Source organism: Equus quagga, chromosome 3, assembly GCF_021613505.1.
Source record: "Equus quagga isolate Etosha38 chromosome 3, UCLA_HA_Equagga_1.0, whole genome shotgun sequence".
Taxonomy (NCBI): domain Eukaryota; kingdom Metazoa; phylum Chordata; class Mammalia; order Perissodactyla; family Equidae; genus Equus; species Equus quagga.
The window spans coordinates 83,472,662-83,493,329 of NC_060269.1; the positions used below are offsets into that span (position 1 = coordinate 83,472,662).

At 35.4% G+C, this 20,668-nt stretch overlaps 1 protein-coding gene and 1 long non-coding RNA gene across 2 annotated transcripts in view; one reads left to right on the forward strand and one right to left on the reverse strand.

Moving 5' to 3' along the window:
• LOC124236714 (uncharacterized) overlaps window positions 1–12,691 on the forward strand; it is a 53,417-nt gene extending 40,726 nt beyond the window's left edge. Inside the window, exons 2-4 of the long non-coding RNA XR_006887851.1 lie at window positions 6,073–6,188; window positions 6,664–6,805; window positions 12,433–12,691. This is a non-coding gene — a long non-coding RNA (uncharacterized LOC124236714). The remainder of the gene's footprint in view (window positions 1–6,072; window positions 6,189–6,663; window positions 6,806–12,432) is intronic.
• CCSER1 (coiled-coil serine rich protein 1) overlaps window positions 1–20,668 on the reverse strand; it is a 673,696-nt gene that overhangs the window by 84,913 nt on the left and 568,115 nt on the right. The window contains exon 8 of the mRNA XM_046655670.1: window positions 13,846–13,929. Within this exon, the coding sequence (XP_046511626.1) occupies window positions 13,846–13,929 (84 nt within the window). The remainder of the gene's footprint in view (window positions 1–13,845; window positions 13,930–20,668) is intronic.

The following is a 20,668-nucleotide window of genomic DNA, read 5'->3' on the forward strand; positions in this document are numbered from 1 at the left end:
GAATATTTTAGACTAGAATCCATTTTGAATCCTTTCCTTTTTGCCTCTGTAAATTATTTTGATTACTAGTCTTTAGATAATTGTATGTTCTATTTTCCTTGGTTATTTTATCATCATTGTTCACTGTGGCACCCATTTTCTGTGCAAGTTTCCTGTTTCACGTCTCCACCCCGCACATTTGGTTTCTAGAACTTCCACCATTAAATTATACAGCAAAACCCACACTCCTTCTTCCCTCTTTTCCTTCAGTCTTTCATCTTCCAAAGTACACAATTTTATAATGTGATATCATCTTGCTTGATTGATTCTTTAAAGGTTTCTTTAAAAAATGTAAGAGCAAGAACTATGATATAAATTATATTCCTTTCTTCAAACATTTACTGAATGTCCACTTTACTGGATGCCGAGCACGTAAGGATGACAAGTCTCCGTCAATAAGGAGCTCATCCAATGGGAGAGGAAAAGAAGGCAAGGAAATCCACATTTGAGTGTGACAGGGGAGCACACAGGAGGGCACTGAAGCCCCACCTTCTTGGTGAGAATGATGCCTGGTTAAGTTTTGAATCCTCCTTTTCATTCCTTACAGAACTTAAAATAGTCCTAGAAATAGCTCAAATAGTTGAGAAGTGAGATGGTACTAAATTATTTAAAACCGCCTCCAGCCCATCATTCACGTTTTCTTCATCAACTGAGTGAAGTAATTCTGTCAGCAGATGATATCAGACACTCACTGTTGTTCATTTGGATTAGCAGGTTTGCTCACTTTTGACAATTCTCTCAGTCTGTATTTGACTGACTATGGTAGATTTATTGGTGATATGAACTACAGATGTGCGAGTATGTAGATATTGTATTCACACACATAGATAGAGATACACTGAAGATCATTAAAAAGCATTTATTTTCTTAGCTTTTAGATAAGATACTTAGATTTTTCTCTCTTCGTGTCTTCAGCACTCATGCTAATGCCAAGCCATGATTTCACAAGAAATTTTAAACAATGGACATTTAGTCTTACTCATATGCAAGGAATGCCCCTGAAAAAGGACATGGTAATAGAAATGACACTCAGTGTGTCCGTGATGTCCCCTGCCCTTCCTGAGGGAAGCCACCATGCTCACCTCCAGGCTGTGAGAAGTTGCTGCAGTTGCTGTAGGCGATTGCTCCGATATCAGTCTTCCTGTTTTGTATCACACAACTTGGTGCCCTGACCACCCAAGTCTGACTGCTAGTACCAGGCTAAGCGATCTATAAACAGGAGCTGCTGTTTTTGTTACAGTGCGATACGAAGCAGAGGGGAACTGTGATGTCCTATAGTGTAGCACTGACCTCACCTCTTTGTAACTTATAAATCTGTTGGTGTAGTAGAGGGAAAAATAAGTTCATGGAGTCACACAGACTTTGCTTCAAATCCTAATTCTATCACTTAGTATGCAGACCTGAACGAATCACTTAATCCCTCTGAATATCAGTTTTATTATAGATAAAGTGGAAGTAATAATGCGTACTTCTCAATTTTATTATAAAAGTTAAAGGCAATAATAAACCTAAAGCATTCATCACAGCATCTATCAAAGAGTAGGAGCTCAGTAAACTACAGCTATTGTTATTAAAATGATTTGTTTACACCTGTCTCCCTCATTTGAATGTTGGCTCCTTGAGAGAGACCACTCCACTCCTTCATCTTGACCTTTGCTGCAGCCAAAGTCCCCAGCTCAAGTGGCTTTCTAATGTTTAAAGAAACTACTGTGCAGTACATCATGTATATTTTATATATAGTTTATTTATATTTGTACATGTCTACACACATACATGTAACATATGCACGTGCATGCACACACACACACATATATTTTTTTATCCTTTTGTCTATTATTTACTCCCCCAGTAATTCAGGAACATGATTTGTATTTTTTTCCTAATTCTAAGTCTTTGGCTATCTTTATGTCCCCTGGACTTTTTAAATAGTTTTATTTGGTAAATTACTCTAAGCACTGGAATCTTGACTGGTATAATAAAAGAAAGAATGAAAGAATGAAGGGAAGACTACTAAATTATATGACATACCTTATAGAATAAGTGAAAAATGTCAACAACTTCATGTATAATTTCAGCTACGTGCCTCATTTGGCCATCATATGGCTGCACACTCCTTTCAAAACCTACTCATGTCTTAAAGGTAAACATCCTCCTACTGGCATTTAGGCAATCATAGTTATTTCCCTATATTCATGCCAGGGTGCAATATGACAACACTTCATGATAAAGACTTAAATACGTCAGATTGCCCAAGCAAGTGAGGTAGAATAGTAAAGATTGTATCTTTCTGGCAGCTCTTCATCAGGGTACTGGAGTGTGTAAGGCACTGGAGGCTAATTCCCATTATGTATCATGGATATTGTCTACACTGTACATCTGTCTCACAGACCTGACAGGGAGAGTAATTACTGCTGAGATAAGCCTTTTCTGGAACACATGTAATTAATTTGCCTGGAAAAAGTAGGAAAGTAGCCTGACACTTTAATAATGTTTAAGTATACCTAATCTATTTCTTTTCTGTTCCTAATGTTTCCTAAATATGAGAAAGAAAGAGGATTTGAAAGTACTTACAGCTGTCTGTTCTTATGTAAATCATCCACGGGCCTGTAAGGTTCCATCTTAAAATGACTGGCATGAAATAATACCATAAATTATAATGGAATGTAGAGCAAGTGGGGAGTTACTTTTAAGATGAATCCAGGATATGATTTTCATGCAAAAAGAATGTTCCTCTTATCAAGTAGGAATTATTCTGTTATTAAAGCTTCACAGGCATACAATTTTATTCAATTTGAATTCTGAATATATTTTTAAACCAAATCAAGTGACTCTTCTCTCCAGATTCTTGATAAAGTGCTATTTAGCCATACGTATTTCCTAGTCAGTCTTTTATCTTTAGTTCACCCTTTACTATGCATAGTAACCTGATTACATATAATACAACACTTTCAGTTCTTCACTTGCCTTCAATTTTTCAAAATTCATCAGTTATACATGTGCCTCTATGCAGCCCAACACTTTGCTATTCAAATGTTAACAAATCAGCTGAGAGCTTGGCTTACATTTAAATAAAGTAAATGGCATTTTAAAAAGCTGGGCAAAGATGATTGTTCATATGTTTACCTACACTCAAGTAAGACTATCATTTTCAATATTTGCTTTGGAATGAGAACAAAGAAGGTTGAAGAACACAAAAAGGGATATAATTTTTTCTGACTTTCTTTTATGTGATCTAGCTTTCTTGATTAGTCTTCACATTGCAGGAGGAAGAAGTGTTCAACTCAGTGATGTATCTACCATATTGGATACTTGCAACAGATCATTTTTAAAACTTCCCTCTCCTTCATGAAAAACTTACTTTAAATAATAATCATGACAAAATGAATACTAGTAATGGCCAGAAAAGAAATGTAGCTAGTTAAAACTTTGTTGTAAATACAGTCATTTCAAAAAGTAATGTTTTAATACACATAATATTTGTGTAACAAGAGTCTGCAAAAGACACAATTTAGGCGACTACTAAATTGAGCCCTGATGTAATGTTTTTAATCAGTACATTAGTTTTAAAACATACATTTTAAAATGAAACACACAATTTAAAATGAAAAATAATGTTCAGATTGAAGATATTAAAATTCAGTAAAATATTTAATATATGAACTAAAATTTGCAAGTATTTCCTCCAAAAAAATATATACCTCACAGTTCTCACTCTATTTGCTTGTCTTAAATAAATACTCCAAATAGTTACATCAAATGACAGAATGGAAGTAACCAAGGTCCATTCTTTCATCTTACAATAACTACGCTCTCATTGCTTATTTTGAAGTTACTGTTGAATATATTAACACGTAGTACCACAGGGGTTAGAAACACAAACTGAGCTTAAAGCTTGCTGGAGGATTTCTGAACTGTTAAATCTGTCTATGTTTCAACTCTATAACTGGAAGTTCTCCCAATTCACTTACATTTAAAAATACACTGTTTATTAAGAGATGAGTAATAAAAATGTGATAAGTGAAATTTTTAAAAGTGCGTGTAAAATGTAAAACTCTATGATAATCTGGAGTTACTAAATACGAATTCAGACCCCAAAAAAATCTTTTCAGAAAGGAGTCTTATCACTGACATTTTTCGAACTGATGGCTTATGGTAAGAGTAAATACAGGTAACTTCTTTTATTGTTGTTTTAAATGCTCCACAGTCATTGCTCCCCTTAATGATTAGCCGAGAAACACGTGGTGGTGAAGGCAACTGACAGCTTCCACCACCTTCTGACTAGTGTAAATGTTAGGCTGGTGAACAGAGGAAGATTATGAAGGCAACATGGCAACTATTTTTGTTTTGCCCTGTTTTATTTTTCCTTATTGTTGTAATGAGAGCTGTATTAAAGTGTATATTTATCCTTAGACAGGGCTAATAAACTTTTCTGCCCAGAAAACTTACTTTGCTTTTGGGTGGTTCATTTAAACTGGTCTTTTAAGTAGAAATATACACGTTTTTAAAGAAATCTACTGTAAAAAGCTACATTTGATGCTTTTTTTACTCAGATCAGCTAAAAAACGAATAAAAGTATCCAAATAGAAGAGTGTGAAGTGGTAAAAATCGTGACAGTTTAGAATCATAAATTACTGACAATACACTTTTCTAATGTGGTCATCCATATAAATTCATTAAATATTTTTGACAGAGTATAAGTAACAAATTAGTGGTAAAACAAAACAGTAAATTCATAGCACCATGTACCCATCCTAACTAGGGCAATTTCATTTACCACAGTCTTGGGTCAAACTAAAGTTATTACTCTTTTCATTTGTATGTTACCTTCACTTATTTAGAAATATTTTCAATCAATCTATAAATAAATACCAAATACACTTTCTTCAATTTCTGTTATCATATGGAGCACACTTTTCACCCACAGTATAAAACCGTTTATAAGATTCCTGAAACCATTTACAAGATAAATAATCATTTACAAGAAAATATCTGTCCCCCCAAAACACAAGGTTACACTTCACCATCAATGTTTATGGTAAATCTCTTAGATTTATTTTAGGCACAAGAAGGTAATATTTACGATGTCCCTCAGTCCCATACTAGCAATAAAATTACACTGCCTTCTTCAAAGAGACCTTCACTAAATAGTGAAGAAAAGATCTAAACTTTCATAAGTGAGAAAAATATTTCTCTGCTTTATATCATTAAATTTAATAAAGTTAAACCTAAGGTTAAAAATAATACATAAATATTTTAAATACCTTTTATCATTATAATTTATTTTGATAAAGTACTCTTACTTTAGCCGTTATGTTTAGACTTCTGGTCTAAATCTACACCTGTGCATTAAATACCTTAAGAAAGTACATTCAAGAAATCCTCAAATCTTTGTGCTGGGTGGAAAAGCTAGATTTCTAATATTTACCGAATTTAATATATTCTACAAAATAAACAAACATATTCTAAAATATATAACCAAATATTAATTATCGAAACTTATTACTGACTCTGAATGTTAGTTCTTTTCTATCTTCAATTAATATCTTGCCTAATGAACACAATTTTGAATAATTCTCAGCAAAGTATATGTCACAGCTTTTCATCTCATTTTCTACTCTGATCTAATAATTCACAGTAGTCCTTAGCAATCATCTTGTCCAGGGTTTTGTTTTGTTTATGTCTTTGACTGGTTGATTTTTATTCTCAGATGTGACTTTTTGTCAACCAGAATCTTACAGAAAATTATGATATGCAAAAACAGTACAATCATAACTGCTGTGGTTAAGGGGTTGTGGTGAGGGGGTGGAATTCCACAAGACCTCGCCAATACTCTTATTTCCCCACTGTGAACTAAATATTTACGTCTCACAAACTTCACATGTTGAAGTCTTCTCCCCCAATGTGACGGTATTTGGAGGCAGGGCCTTTGGGGGGTAATTGGGGTTAGGTTAGGTCATGAAGGTAGGGCCTTCATGTTGAAATCAGTGACTTTATAAGAGAGTGTCTCTCTCCCTCCCTGGGTGCATGCACCAGAGAAAGGCCAGGTGAAGACAGGAGGAGATAACAGCCGTCTACCAGCCCGGAAGAAGGCTCTCGCCAGACATGGAATCTGCCGCCACCTCGATCTTGGACTTCTGGCATCCAGATAGGTAATAAACGTCTGTTGTTTAAGCCACCCAGTTTATGGTATTTTGTTATAGCAGCCCAAGCAGACTACGATTCCCCCAACACACACAGATCACAGGATGAAAACCACCAAATGCATCTAAAGTCATTTATTTTCCAAAGAGATGGTTGATTTTTTTCTGATTGTAAGAGAAATATATACTTGTTACTAAAAGTGAAACACTAGCAAATTATATAAAACAGAAATTAAACATTCTCATGTTACCTAACAATAAGTATCGTTAATTATATTAGATTTTCTATGTACATATATTGTTTATATCATGTTATTATATGCAGTTCTAAAATCTACTTCTCTCCACTTAATAATTTTATAAATATATAGCTATGTAAACATATATTGTGTAATATAATATATGCTATACCTATATAAATATATTGTAATTTGTTTATCAAATTCACTATTGATGAATATTTAATATTCTTCTATATTTCTAGTGTTATGGTAATTTTATTTGAAAATTGAAGAAACTGAGGCCCAAATACCAAAGTCCAGTTACATAGGCAACGAGGCTAGACACTCATATTCTGATTTTTCATATCACTATATTGATTCACTCTCCTCTTCAAACAAAAAAAGGTAAGTCCACAGGAAGATGAAGGCAAGAAATGCCTCCTTTGTTCTATTTCTCATTTACTATTCTAACCCAATGTAAAGTTGACCAAACCTGGGGCATGCTTTGGATTTCACGTAATGTGGTTGACAGTGAATTCTTGCTGAGAGGTAGACTGTGGCGGAGGAGACTGCACAATGCAATTAATTTTGGGTTTGCTCAACAGAGGGAACATGAAGAAAGAGTTTCAAAAGAAGATAGATAATATCCTGAATACAAAACCCTGACACCATCTTCTCTCAAGCAACACTAACCTCTAAGCTGAAGCAGAGGCTGTGGCAGGAAGGCAAGGCTCAAGGGCGTGCATGGGAAAGTTAAGGTTCTGATGGGAGTTGGGAGAAGGGAGGAGGCTCAAGACTTTGTTCTCCTCTGGGCTTAACTAGTGCTAGTGGACTAGCAGCCAATACGTCTGGATTAAGGATGAGAAATCAAAGCTTCTAGAGAGAGCATTGCTGATGGAATATAGGCAGCCTTGCAGGGAGGGTAATACTTTCCTGATTTATTATCCCAGAAGGAGCTGCAGAGTATTTCTGGCCGGGTAAACTGCAGTGCAGCAACCCAGACTGGTCAGCAGTGTTCTACCACATGTAACAGAAGATTTCAGGGCGTCACAAAAGAAAACTGAAGACTAATAATCTTTAAGTTTGTTTGTTGTCATCAGCCAACAAAAGCAGATTTTATTGGGCCTTTGATCATTTGTGGGTTGAATTTTCCAAGTTGTTTACCTGAGTACTGAGGATAAGTAGAGAAATGAACAAGCAAAAGAAAGTAATAGTGTGTCTTAAGAGAACCAAAGACCCTAGGAAGAAAGGACAAGTGAAACATCAAGGACAGGCCACGTCAAGTGCAAGAGAAATCCTACAGGGCACAAACGACAAATTAACAAAAAAATACTAAGAATATTTAACAGTATATAATTAAAGCATCAAAATTATTTTCTAGGGGCTGGGGAACCCTTGATGGCCCAGGGTTCGCAGGTTCGGATCCCAGATGCGGACAAGGCACCGCTTGGCAAAAAGCCATGCTGTGGTAGGCGTCCCATATATAAAGTACAGGAAGATGGGCATGGATGTTAGCTCAGGGCCAGTCTTCCTCAGCAAAAACAAAGAGGAGGATTGGCAGCAGTTATCTCAGGGCTAATCATCCTCAAAAAAAAAAATTTTTGAATTTGAATATTTACTAGACTATAAAAGTATAGTTATTGTTGAGAATCAAATTGGTGGTTTAGAATATTAGTGGAAGAAATTTTAGTTAAAGACAAAACAGTTCAATACTAAGAGAAAAATATAAAGGACCTGAAGGATTGATCTATGAGACCAAATATGGAAATACAGGTTTCAGGAGGAAAACAATTCTCTAATTTGAAGGAAGACTTGAATTGATTGAATAGGATTACTGAATACCAGTCAGAATTAAGGAAGAAAAATAATGTTACACACATACATAAACAATGAAAAAGTGTGATGTGCAGCATCTGAATCTAAAAAACTCTGGAGTATCATCTACTAAGAAAAAAGGACCAAGACCTGAAAATACTAGGCTTACACATGGCATCTGTCTCAGCTCAGGCTGCCATCACAAAATCCCATAGACTGAGTGGCTTAAAAAGCAGAATTTAATGTTTTCACAGTTCTGAAGGCTGGAAGTCCAAGACCAGGGTGCCAGCATCGCTGGGTTCCAGAGAGGGCTCTCTTCCTGGCTTGCAGAAAGCTGCCTTCTTGCTGTGCGTTCACATGGCCTTTCTGTGGTGCCTGTGCACGGAGAGAGAGAGATGTCTCTTTTTCTCTTCTTACAAGGCACGGATCCTATCAAATTAAAACTCTACCCTTATGACTTCATTTAACCCTAATTACCTCCTAAAAGCCCTGTCTCCAAATAGAGTCACACGGGGGGTTAAGAGTTCAACATATGAATTTTAGGGGGACACAATTCAACCCATAGCAGTATCCTTCATCTTTCAAGGTAAAGAGATATTCAAAGATTTAGAGACTATACCATCAATGTCCCATCTGAAGGAAACACAGGAAAGGATTCTAACCAAAACTAAGTGAATCAGAAGAGAACATAGAACATGAAATGAAGAAAGATGAGGAGGAGGAGAAACAGTGATGTGTAATAAATCCTATACTACTCAGTTCAAATCTAAATAGATAATACTGTGACTAGTGATTTTCAAATGTGTCACAAATAAGTATTCTCGAAAGAGAAGAAATATGTTTCAAAGGAAAAGCAACAAAAAGAACTGAAATCACTAAAAGTCCTCAACAAGCTCAGCAAAAGTCATATATTTCTAGGGGAGGGGAGAGAGAGGAAAGGAAAAATTTTAAATGATCTCATTTGATGGGAGAGTAGTCTTAAACTTGAGAAGATGATTTCAAATGTTGCTTGGCTTATTCCAATATTTTGTGAACACACTTTATAAAACCAATACAATACAAGTTATAATTTATTGTCAACATTAAAAATATGTTTCCATAGCCCATGTCGCACAGATTCAGAGCCCTTCACATTACCTCACAGCAGTGCAGAGGAGACTTATTCTGTCATAAAGCTGCTGGGAGCAGATATCCCATGTCGGGACCAGTTCCTTCCTGTTTACCATACCCAGAACTCTTATCTGAAGGGTCTATTTCTTGTTTTCTCCAATTAGTTGCCCCACCACATGTACAATCCCAGGACACTCTGATATTGTAATACTTAATATCTCCTTGGACATCATAAAATATGTGCAAATGATTATTTTTATCTGTTAAAAAAAAATCAGTAAATCTCACCAATGTAAGTGATGCATACAAATTACAGGGATAATAATTTCAGACGTCTTGAAATTGCTCCCAAGAGTACAAATCCCTCATTTTCTTCTTTTTAAAGAGAACAGGAAGGGACAAATTGAAAGTTGACTACAGAACACACACATATTATAAATGCAGTTAATAATGTGGACAATTTGCCCAAACAACATTAATATATAATCCCAAATCAAAATTACTTTGTTTCTTAGTATATTTATGCTATGTAAAATCTACCAAGCTAGCAAGAAAGAAAAGTTGAACCAAGGTAATAATTCTGAAATCACAGAGTAGAGAAAGAATGATAATGTTTGAAAAGTGCATTTAGCGCTTGAAAAGAAATACAATAGAACTCTTTGTCCGCAATTTTACTTGCTAATACTAAGTTTCATAAGTTAAACAGTATGTGCTATGGACTAAATTGTGACCCTCCCAAATTCCTATGTTGAAGCCCTAAACCCCAGTGTGATGGTATTTGGAGATGGGGTCTTTGGGAGATGATGAGGTCAGGAGGGAGGGGTACTCCTGATGGATTAGCACCCTTATAAGAAGGGACATCAGAGAATTCACATCCCTTTTCTCCCCCTCCCTCTTTCCATGCACATGCACTGGGCAAAGGCCATGTGAGCACCCAGCTAGAAGCAGCCATCTGCAAGCAAGGAAGAGAGCTCTCACCAGAACCCAACCATGCTGGTACCCTGACATTAGACTTCCAGCCTTCAGGACTTCAAAAATATAAATTTCTGTTGTGTAAGCCACCCACACATTGTCTATAGCCTTTTGTTATGGCAGCCCTAGCAGCCTAAAGCAGCATGAAAATGGCTATTTATGTAAATAGTTAAAAGAGAGGTCCATCCCTTCTGCAGAATTTCTGTTTTACTGGGTATCAACAAGTAAATGTCTATCTTAGACAATTTCATTGGGGACTATAATTTAATCTAAAACCCTAAAGTAATGCTTCTCAATTGGGGGCAATTTTGCCGCTACGGACATTTGACAAAGCCTGGAGGGTACTACTGGCATCTAGAAGGGAGAGGCCAGGGATGCTGCTAAACATCCTACAACACACAGAACAGCCACTTACAACAAAGAATAATCTGGCCCAAAATGTCAACAGCGCTGTTGTTGAGAAACACTGATCTAAAGATAAAGAAATAACTGAAAATTCACATCTAAAAACATTTCTTTTGGGTCTGACCCCATGGCCAAGTGGTTAAAGTTCCACCTTCTGCCTTGGCAGCCCAGGTTCATGGGTTCAGATCCCAGGTGTGGACCTAATCCACTCATCAGCCATGCTGTGGAGGCATCCCACATACAAAGTAGAAAAAGATTGGCACAGATGTTAGCTAAGGGCTAATCTTCCTCAACCAAAAAAAAAACAAAAGAGAGGAAGATTGCCAGGAGATGTTAGCTCAGGGAAAATCTTCCTCACCAAAAAAAATTTTTTAAAAATCTCTTTTGCCCCAAACCCAAGCTGCCCTTGATTTTTTTAAAACTCCTGAAACTATCAAAATAAGGCTAAATAAGTAAACAAACAATTATAAAACAAATAAAGCTTTCTTAATATTAAGTTGAGTATAAATCTTTTCTTGGTATAATTACAACTAACTTTCTTTTATGCTATATATGTGTAGATAAAATTGCTTATGATAATAGCAGTTGTCAAGAAATGAGAGACCATGATAAACAATAAGAACTAAACTAGTTCTAAATTACAGATTATAAATCTGTATTATAATAGGGTTCAGGTAAACTGATTTTTAAAATGTTATGAAATTTTCAAATTTAGGCAGGTAAAGTATGAAGGTAAAGTTTAACCGCCACCTTGTCAAAATGTCAATAGTTATTATCAGGATCAGAAGTACTAGGACCTAATTTTCAAGGGAGTCAAGTGGTTTGTATTGCTTTTATGTGATTGCCATCCCTCCTTTGTGCTCCAAATCCAGTTTTAATGACACCTTTTTCTTTTTGTGATGTTTCTTCCTCCTTAAATTCTTAAATCATCGCTTATACACTTTCCTCTTCAACTACAGTCCTCTTTAATAAAACAAACTATATTTTCAAAAGCTAACATTTTCCTTTGTTGAAATATTCAAGATGATTAGACAAACTACATAGCACAAAAATTAAAACAGTACCTTGATTGTTACCTGGGAAATTTTAGAGGTTAAGTAGTCAATTTGGGTAATTCAAGTTTAAAGGAGAAAAAAACAACTAGTGCTTCACTTTACTGAATCAGCCAAAGGAAGACTCTTTTTTAGAGGGAGGTGTACTAAATTACTTTAATCATAGCTTTGCAATATTGGCTCTGAAAGTAATCATTTTTTTTCTCATTTCATTCAACAAATGACAGTCTGGTTTCTTGTATATGCTATGTTTTAAATATGATCACAATCATTGTTGATGGGAAGAAATGAATGCTTTTTTCTGAGTTGCGTATCCAAAATAAGCATTCTCTGACAAAATGAATGATAGATTCTCTGCTGTTAAAACTGATGAATCTATGCAGCCATTATGTAGCCATTAGGCAGCCATACATGTAGATAATAAATATCTACATAGGATTTGTATTGAACTCAAAGATATGTTTGTATGCTATATAAAGAAAGCTTGATTACATAACATATATATGGTTACATTAAATATCCAAATGTTTTCCTTATATAATATGTAAAATTTATATTATAAATCACTAACATATTTATAAAACTTGACTCCCAGTTATATAAGACATGTTCTTTTTGTGTGTTAATACTATTACTATACTAAGTACTGGTTTATGGGTTTTCCTTTTTTTTTTGTAGACTACTTCATGTTCACCACCCAAAGTCTAATTGCCATCCATCTTGTTGGTTTTCCAAAGTCACAATAATATGCTTCTGGGACCAATAATCATCATCAATGCAATCATATAACACAGTCTAAAGAGAGGTCAAGTTTCAGTAAAAACGTTGCCAGCTGTCAAGAATCAAAATGTGCTCCAAATTTGTCTGCTGTCTCACTAACATGTTAAGAGTTCTCAGAAGCTTGATGGTCTATAAAATCTGTTTTATCATTTAATTATATTTAATAATTACATAATACATCATTCATTAGTGTATGATTTGTTTTTTTACCTTGATAATGAGTCAGGGCCTCTTGTATAGTATTTCTTATTTTACTGGTACTGTTAAGAGTGCTTGCTGAATTAAAACTCCTTTTTCATTCTTTTCTTTTTCATCCTTGTTATAGAGAACTATCATTTTTTTAATTTATATCCAGAGTAAACATGCCTTATTGTGAAATACTGTTCATATACATATATAAATTGAAAACGCATACTTAGAAAAAGTAGTGCCCACTGCTATTCCTGTTAAATACCAAATGTGTCTTCATGTTATGAAAGTATATAACATTTTGTTTGTTTTGAGGAAGATTAGCCCTGAGCTAACTGCTGCCAATCCTCCTCTTTTTGCTGAGGAAGACTGGCCCTGAGCTAACATCTGTGCCCATCTTCCTCTACTTTATACATGGGACGCCTACCACAGCATGGCTTTTGCCAAGTGGTGCCATGTCCACACCCAGGATCCGAAATGGCAAACCCAGGCCGCCAAGAAGCGGAATGTACAAACTTAACCGCTGTGCCACCGGACTGGCCCCAAGTATACAACATTTTTAATGTCATATTAAAAAACACCCTAGAAATATGAATTAGACACATTTCATATTTTTGTGCATTTTTTACATATTTGGGATTTATATAATATATCTATATTAACGAAGTCTCATTAGCTTAACACATTTTCGGTAACTTTATGAAAATAAAAAGTAAAACATGTTTTTCTTTGCAAGATTATTGAGTACTTTGCTTAATATTACATGATTGTATCTCTGTAGCAGTATGGAGTTAAATCATGCAATTTACAAAATAAAATGTGACCTTAGCCTTCACGGTTTTTGATAAACACAGCTGAAATGTCTAACCCTGGTCCAGTGATCTGTTTCTGGAATTACAGAAAGTTCAATATACATCATAAAACATCCTCTGTTCTTCAGCTTGTCAAAGATCTACGGTTCATTACTGTAGGATTATAAAATTGATAATTAATCAGATTGAATCACCAACAGTTTATAAATAATTAATAATCTTAGTATCAATAAATAAGTTATTGTAGGGTTTATAGCAAATAACTTTGCAAGGAAAGTACACTTGTGGGCCAAATATTGTTATCACTTACCAACTCTTCCTGAAGTTGTGAAATGAGTTCATCCCTCTCTTTCAGCTGCAGCTTCAGCATTGAGCATTCATCTTTCATTATATCCTATAAAAACATCAAAGAGACAGAATAGGCTTAGCCCTTTCACTTTGTTCTTGATAGGGAAAGTCAGCTTTACACAGTGGGAGATAATTGCATCTGACTAATGAAACCAAGTTCCTCTAGTGTGTGATATTTTAAAATAAAATAAATTTCCTTTAGTGTGACATTTTTCATAATATATTCTAAGTTGCAAAATAAACCAGCTAATGTATCCAAAGATGTTATCATGCTATAAATGATGAGATATATAGAGATAGATATACACACAGGTTTTTTTCTTATATAAGTCTTTTTTTTTTTTCTTTTGGTATGCATTTGCTCATTTTGCTGCCTAAAACAGAAACCAGGGAGTCACCCTAAATTCTTCCCTTCCATTCCTATGCACACATAATCAGTGGAATAAAAACAACTGTACTCTAAAAGAGATACTTTACCTACCATTTGTTCCCCTACTATAATTAAATATTAATTCCCAAACCAACGGCTGTGGTACAGTCTTTATCTTTAATGGCGTTCCTATAACATTTGTCCCTTTCACTAAAGCTCTATCTTTGGGTATTTAATCTTCTCACTCTGCACGTATACTCAACCATAGCCTTTATGTACAAAAACATCCACATCTATGCTCTTTATTACTCTCTGACGGTAACTCTCAGATACAACTACTTAATCAAACCTATTTATCTTCCAAACGTCAACCCATAAATGAAAGTACTTACTGAATATATACTCAGCTTTGTTCCATAGACATTCCAAGGCAAGCTTCATTTCAACATCCTTTACCCCTACTGCCAAACTTCACTTCTACTTCTTTCTCCCATTATCTTCCTATTTCCTAAAAGCATAAGCAGAAAGCCGTCCTATACTCGCAACTCTTACTTTGAACCAAATCTGGTACCAAATTCTTGAATCTCCATTTCCTGGACTCTATCCCTCAGTGACTTAGTCTAGGTACTTCCTGCTTCTTACCTGACTTTACTGCAACAGCCTCTAAAGTGGTTTCCTCTATCACTTTCCCCATCTGCCAGAGATATTTTCCTAAATGGGAATTAATTGCATCACTTTTTAATTTAACACCTAATCACCCCTTCTTTCATGAAAAAAAGGGGGAAGGGTAAAAACTCTTTAGCATAGTGTATAGTGCCTTTTATTTTCTGCTACTTGCTTATTTCCAGAGTTTCAAAGTTTTTAATTTCCAACTTTATTACATTTGCTCACTCCCACAGAACTGAAATGCAAAATGTTGTTTCACATCTCCTTGCTTTACACATGCATATCTCCGGATAACATTGCCTTCTACCCACTGCATCCCGCTATCCCTACAATTTTTCATGCTCTAAGATGCATTTCAAGCATTACTCATTCCACCAGGGAGCTTCCCTTTGTTGGCTGAGTGATGATGTACCCCTTGAGGGTGAGGGCATGCTCCATGGTGTCTAAACCACACATCGTTTCATATAGTCCTAATACTTCATGTGTCATTTGCTCATTCCCCAGCCTCAGTGGACTAGAGCCCTCCACCCTTGAGTGGACAGACTATTTCATTAGCATATCATCAGCACCAAACACTGTACTTGACACACACAAAATGCTCAAATCCATGTCTCCTTCCCATAAAATGACCAAATAAACAGCATAAATCTTAGGAGAATTCCCACTTTTTCTGCTTATGTTACCCTTATCTGAGCTGACAAAGAAGAAAACAGCTAATGGATTACAGAAAACAGAATACTTGTATATTCTGGTTCTCATGGTGTTAGTAATTTCTGCTTCCTCTATACTAAGCAATAAAGAACATATATTTTAATTTACGAATATCTCTTTTCATTTGCTGGCCACCAGCTTGATTGGGAGATAATTATCTCTGTCTATTCCTTCTCTTTTATAGTAGTCCAATCTTTCCTAAATCATGGGTTTGCATGGATAGAGTTCATACTCATCATTTTTAATATCAATGCAGAGGAAAAATTGGCAGACTTCAAAGGTAGATAAGAGAGTAATGATGTTTCCCAGAATCAGAGAGATCTGGGATCAAGTCCTCGGTGCTTCAATGAACTAGCCCTGTGGTTCTGTGCTAGTTACTTCTTTGAGCCCCATGATAACACCCAACCATAAATTACCTATAACAAAAGCTCTATTGTATTAGTACTTATATTCCTGAAGTCTTGTATAATATCTCATTTAAAAAAATTAAATCCCTTCATAAAAAAAAATGCTGTCACAGGTTGGAGTTTCCAGGAAACAAATACTGAGGTGGAGTTAAGGGTGCTACAGGTTTATTGGAGAATAAATCCATGTGAAAAGTAAAGGGTGGCGGCCAGCCCAGTGGCGCAGCAGTTAGGTTTGCTGGTTCTGCTTCAGCAGCCCGGTGTTTGCCAGTTTGCATCCCAGGTGCAGACCTACGTACTGCTTGTCAAGCCATGCTGTGGCAGGCATTCCACATATAAAGTAGAGGAAGATGGGCACGGATGTTAGCTCAGGGCCAGTCTTCCTCAGCAAAAAGAAGAAGATTGGCAGCAGATATTAGCTTAGGGCTAATCTTCCTCAAAAAAAAAAAAAAAAAGAAAGAAAGAAAAGGGGAAGAATTCTAGCAGGGCAAGGGGACAGTTGGACCAAGAGTCATACCCAACAAATCCTCTGCCAGCTAAATGAGGAGCTTCAGAGCCAAGATCTGCTGTTATAGGAATCCCTTGTTGACAGGAAGGGGGTAGGCTCTTACACCACTCCCTGTTCAATCAGTGGTTGGGAGCTGCCTCAAGAAAAACTGGATCTCAGCTGCTGTTACTTTATCCAGTAAACGGAAAGCCCGCACAGAGATGAGCTTGACTTCAGCTGGAAAACTGGGGCAGGCCCTAAAGGCGTTAACAGCTGGAGGCAGTCAGCTGACCATAGGATTTGCATCTGGGCAGTGAGTCCATTACTGAAAGGGGGTCTGAGGCTCAGCTTGAATCTACTGCGACTGTTTTTTCTCCATTAATTATCAACAATATTTTTGTATATTAATTAATTAATATTTTGTTGATTCGTTTAAAATGAAGACTTGTCCATATTGTGGTTAACAGGAATTGTAAAGAAACTTGGTTTTCCAAAAAAATACGCTCGCTTTACAAGATTCTCTGATTTTATTCCTGGGGAATTTTTTCAAGAAGTTTATAATCTTGAAGCTTTAAATCAGGTAGGTGGTAATAAATCATTTGCATTTACTTATGGAATAACACATATTAAATACTTATCATATGTCATCAGAAGCCAATTTATAAAAGCTTTGTCTATGAATGACTTTGCAAATGAATCTTAGTTACTCAGTTTTGTTTTTTGTTGTTATTTGTTCGTGTGGCAACATTTACCGAAGTATCTAATGTGCAAAACTAAAGCCCTTGAACAACTCTTACTCTCAGAAGAAGGCTGATAGCAATATTCCCTCAATATTCTCACTATATTTGCAAAATTCTAGGACATATTTGGCAGAATAATCTATTGAGTTAGAAAACATATTGATGTGTAGAATTAACTGGATTTAAATATTCTTTTTTGTTTTTGTTTTTTTGTGAGGAAGATTGTCCCTGAGCTAACCTCTGTGCCAACCTTCCTCTATTTTGCATGTGGGATGCTGCCACAGCATGGCTTGATGAGCAGTGTGTAGGTCCACACCCGGGATCTGAATCCACAAACCCTAGGCCACCAGAGCAGAGCTTGTGAACTCAACCACCACACCACTGGGCCAGCCCTATTTCTTCGTTTTAAAAAGAAGGTTATTCCATTAGCATGTAGGCTAATGTAACCAATTTAAACTTATACTTATTTAAATGCATACTATTAATTGATAGGAAAATATATAATTTAATAATTATGACATTCTCTGCTTCTCATTCAAGTATAATTAATTTTTAGGACTAAAATTCAATTCTATTATTTCCTAATTCAATAATTATTCATAAATATGGGACTCGTAGTGTGGTAGATTACAGATGGTTACAATCCTTTGCTACTATTCCCATTGAAAGATGGAGTCTAACGCCCTCTCCTTGGATCTGAGCTGGTCTTATAGACTTGCTTGACCAACAGAATTCAATGGTAGTAACTCTGCATGACTTCCAGGGCTTGATCAGAAAAGGCCTCTCAGCTTCAGTGATTGGTCTCTTAGAATGCGCCCCCTCAGGTTACGTCCTTGCTGAAAGAACCCAGCAGGCAGGCTAAGTACAAGCCACACTGAGCTTCCATTGAGAGTCCCATATGAGCTTCGAAAGGGCATCAACTGCCAGCCCTGAGAGTGAGCCATCTTGCACATCCAGCCCAGTGGAGCCTTCAGGTGAACAAAGTCCCAGCCAACATCTCACCATAACTGCCTGAGTGGAATTATTTCCAAATCCCTGACTTACAAAATTGTAAACAAAAATAAAAGTATAGTTTTAAGCCACTAAGTTTTGGGTTGATTTGTTATAGAGATCACCAGAATATATGGATAAACTCTAAATTATTATAATTATAATTAGTGTAAACTATGACACTATAGTACAAAAATGTTTATAGAGCTAATTTTTTAAATAAAATATTTTGTGAATTAATTTATGATTTCTGTGACTTGTTACATTATATTTAGTGTAAGTTTCAAATAACTCATTTCATGCATCAAAGGAATATTTATGTTCTCATTGTATAACCTACCAGAGAATCAGAAATACAGATGTAAAAATTCCTTACAAATTATCTTAATTCTTTTATTTTATAAATTTGAAAAGTTAGAGCCAGACACCCAGATATTTGGGTAATTTGTCCCAAATTCAGTTAGCTGATTCCAGACCCACATATTCTATAATTTATTTTTGCCTGGAATTAGAATCACCTCATGGCCTAAGACTGTTGTATAAACAGAAATCAAGTGCCAAAAAATTAAAGGCAAATAAAATCTGTAAATCACCTTGAAAATGATCTTATGCGGAAAATAGAAATGCAGATTAAAAAATCAAATAATAATTTCTAATTCACAAACCTCCACAGAATTCCTCAGGTAAAATTATGAACATAATTCTTGGCTACTGGTTACAAAATTGGTATTAAGTCATGATGACTCTCTTTCTATTTATAGACTTCTGGTCTTCTCTCTGGAGGGCTTTTCTTTATGACTTACAAGCTGTTTCCTCATTCTTGTAAATGAAAAGGTCAAAAGATTAAAACATAAAGAAAGCAGACAGCTCCATCAGAGTAAACAAGGACAGAAAGAATGCTATGAACAAGTGAAGAAAGGGAAGAATGAAATAGGAATACGGAGGAGAAGACAGCAGGGCAGAGATTAGAAAACACAAAATGTATCACAATTAACAGTGTCTTTTTCAGCTCTACCTAAAGAACTGCCCTCATATAATTCTTCTATTAACTTAGCTTTAAGGTAGCACGCTATCTGCAAAACCTGGGTATCTAGTGAAAGAAAGCAGTGCAGGCACATAATCATCGAAGCAAGGCCATAAGAGGAAGTGCTTTTCGAATACCAAAAAAAAGGTCAATAAAAGCACTACTCTAATTCCTTGTTATTTAAAATTATTTGAAAAAATTATGAATTATTTCAGTATCAATAATTGCTACATGACGCTATAAAAATAATTTTCTTTTTACAAACATCCAATTAAAAAAGATCCTAGATTTGACTTTAGACACTCCCTTGAGATGAACTAACATTCTATTGACTTTAAACAATAACAGTGTGCTTTTTTCTCACCATTTTTTTCCATAAAAATAAAAAAGGCATGATAGGTGTTCAAAGGGTGTTCAAAGTGAGTATCTTAAATGTGTATTTTTTAGCATATAAATCAAATAAGGAAACAGCATTATGCCTTGACACAGTGACACACTGGCTATGATTTTCAAGCAATTAAAGAAGAGACTGGATATCAGCATAATCTTTTCATTTGCAAGTGTTACTCTTAGGAAATCTTAAGATTTATTACTGATCTCCATCACTCAAAAGATAATGAAAACAATATCTTATTGTATACATAGGGGCTTTATAATTTATACAATACTTTTATGTACTGAATTGCTTTTTGCTACCAGAATCTTTCCTGATCAGTTATTGAACAAAACGGTACATTTCTAGGAAAAGTAGGGCATTAGGCAGAAAAATGAAGCAGAGAAGACAATAGCAGCAAAGATAAAATAAAAGGAAACCATTAATAATAATACCAAGACCCTTAAGTTGTGTTCATTAACCTCTCAACAAAGTTCATAGCATTCCTACATTTTTTTGGAATAGTTAAAAAACATTAGCCTACACTGAGAAATTTGCTAAGAAGTTAAAACAGCTCCGTGAGACTACAGGCTTGTCATTTTCAAGTTGTTAAGGTCTTCTTAGATTCACTTTCTTTCATCAGTAAGAAAAAATTGAGTTGCACAACTTTCCTAACATAAAGTGCTCCATCTTACTTAAAGCTTTTCTATATAGTAAGCGAACAGAGCATGTTAACCGAAGTCATGATCCTTACATAAAACTTAGAGTTTTCACTATCCTATTCTTTGTTTCACCGGTTCTTTCATGAAAATTAAAATTTAAAAAAACCAAACATTAGTATTTTATTTTCTAAAGCCTTCTTAAAGGGATAGTATTTTGCAGGTAAAGGATGAAAAGCAAATCTCCAAGTGTTATAGAACGAGTTAGTAGGCATGACAAATTAGCTTCCTGATCTCCTAAACCCATGGGTTCCAACAAAACTAATTATGAACTATACTTAAGACATAAAAATCTTTATCA